The sequence below is a fragment of the Spea bombifrons genome, chromosome 4 (assembly GCF_027358695.1).
Source record: "Spea bombifrons isolate aSpeBom1 chromosome 4, aSpeBom1.2.pri, whole genome shotgun sequence".
Lineage (NCBI taxonomy): Eukaryota > Metazoa > Chordata > Amphibia > Anura > Pelobatidae > Spea > Spea bombifrons.
In genome coordinates, this window is record NC_071090.1 from 78624108 (window position 1) to 78626272 (window position 2165).

Genomic DNA, 2165 nt, shown 5'->3' on the forward strand with positions numbered 1-2165 from the left:
GTTTTCATTGATTTGGTCTGCAGCATCCGCTAACATTTGTAAGGAACAGTTTTGTTTTTCTTCTTTGGGATAAAAAACAAAAAACACTTTCTATTTTGCACTCACCATAAAGATTGGTAACCGAAATGATCACAATGAAACAGTACATTGGCTTAACAACTGTTTATTATTGGTAGCACACAACGTATGTTGTTCACTTTAGGTGGTCTTTTTTTTTTTTTTGCAAGCCAAGTAAGCATTATGTACTTTGCATTTCATTAGGATAAAAATCACATGCCAGTTGTCATGCCAACCACTATTTTTGCATTAAGATTAATAAAAACATATGGATGAAAAGTCATGTTTTTTCTTTCAACTGGTTATCAGCTTAAAAACAACAAAAAAAACAAAAAAAAATTCCGCAAAGAGCACTTAAAAAATATAAACCATAAAAATAAAAAAGCATGCTTATTCTACATGACCAGTGTTTTTAATTTTTAGTGGCAACCACATGATCTCACAACCATGTTTTTATACTTCTTTAATATAACATTTGAGCTGTCGTCAAAAAACAAAACAGAAATTCCGATGAGTTCCGTTGGGGCACAGCATGGCCTTGGAACAGTATCTGGGTTAATGAAGTGAACCAGCGTTTGTACTATTGCATGATTTGTGGCATTCATGTGAGAGTTAAGTGGAAAAGAGCACTCTCCTTCACAGTAAAATGCAGCATATCCTTCTGGGGCAATTATCCAGTCTTGCCACCCAAGGTCACGGAAGCTTACATACAGTTCATGCCTCTTACACGCATGTCTTGTGTACCTGTTAGTATTGCTACTGCTGCTCATAAAACTTTCAGTAATATTGTTTAGAGGAAGATCATCATGCTGTTTTAATGGTTTTGCTCTGTCTTGATTCCATGGCTTACTGCCGGTTGAGCGAACGCTACGTAGATGAACCTCTGAAGATCTGAAAAATGCCACCATAAACGGCTGCTTATCTTGAGAACCATTTCTACCGACAATACCTGCAAGACCTGGATAAACACTTTTACCATCCAAACATTCAACAATAAGTTGTAGACCAAGATTGTATACTGGGTTTATCACCCAGTGATTGCTAGTGGCAGTGATGTCAAACATCAACCATCCATTGTATGATGAATTAACGGTCTGGGAATCTAGTTTGAGCAAATCAGGATCTCTGCCTGGGTTTTCCAGAAGCACCTGGAAGATAGTAATCTGAAATGCTTCATTCCATTCTGTATAATCTTTATAGATATGGAATTCGGCAGAGGTGACCTCTTCACCATCAGGAATCTCATTAAGATCAAACTTGAACTCCTTGCGATACCACTTTTGATAGAACTCCTTGTCATTCTCAACCAGATTAACAAAACTCATCACCATATTTGCATTAAGAAGAATGTTGCCATCTTGAGCTTTGGCCAGTGGTGGTGCTTCTGTAGCAATAAAAGGCTTGTCAATGTAGGAAAACCCATCATCATTCTCCTCTTCAACATTCATTGCATTGTACAAGTTCATCATGAACAAGGGAGCAGACTTTTCCTTCTCATGTAAAAAAGGTCGTGGCCTGTGCTGCAAACCTAATATGGATAAGATCTCTCTTTGGATTTCTTTGCGTTCATGACCTTTCAGTCTTCTTTGTACAAAACTAGAGTGGACTTCATTTTCCAACAAAATATCTGATGTTAAAACACTCAGAGAAAAGCAACAGATGATATGTAGACTTATGTAGACCTTTTTGTCCTGCATACAGGTATTCATCTCTGAAGTATCTGCATTGAAGAAACACACACATATCTTAAGATTAACATTAAATGTTGTAGCATTCATCTCATAATTACAACCACAGATATGAAAACTTTGCAAAATATGAGAATAGAGAATGTATATGCTTGGTTAACTACTGTATTTTCGTGGCCTGTAGCCCCCTTATTATTTTGCTGTAGCATGAAAAAGAAAGTACACCCTCTCTTTGTTAAGGCCTTATAAGTAAAGCCATACAAATCAATAATTTGTTCCTTAGCAGGCCTATAAATTAGGTAAATACAACCGAAAATGAGCACCGCATGACATATTACACCATGTCATGATTCACTCAACAAAAATAAAGCCAAAATGGAGAAGCCATGTGTGAAAAACTGTACATACATACTAACAAAA

The 2165-nt window shown here is 36.5% G+C and overlaps 1 protein-coding gene across 1 annotated transcript; it reads right to left on the reverse strand.

The window, feature by feature from the left end:
• Nucleotides 1-476: 476 nt before the first annotated feature.
• Nucleotides 477-1864, reverse strand: LOC128492095 (bone morphogenetic protein 7-like). The gene has a single exon (XM_053464536.1). It carries the CDS (start codon nt 1833-1835, stop codon nt 477-479), a length of 1359 nt encoding a protein of 452 aa, XP_053320511.1. The 5' UTR covers nt 1836-1864.
• Between the last annotated feature and the right edge of the window lie 301 nt (nt 1865-2165).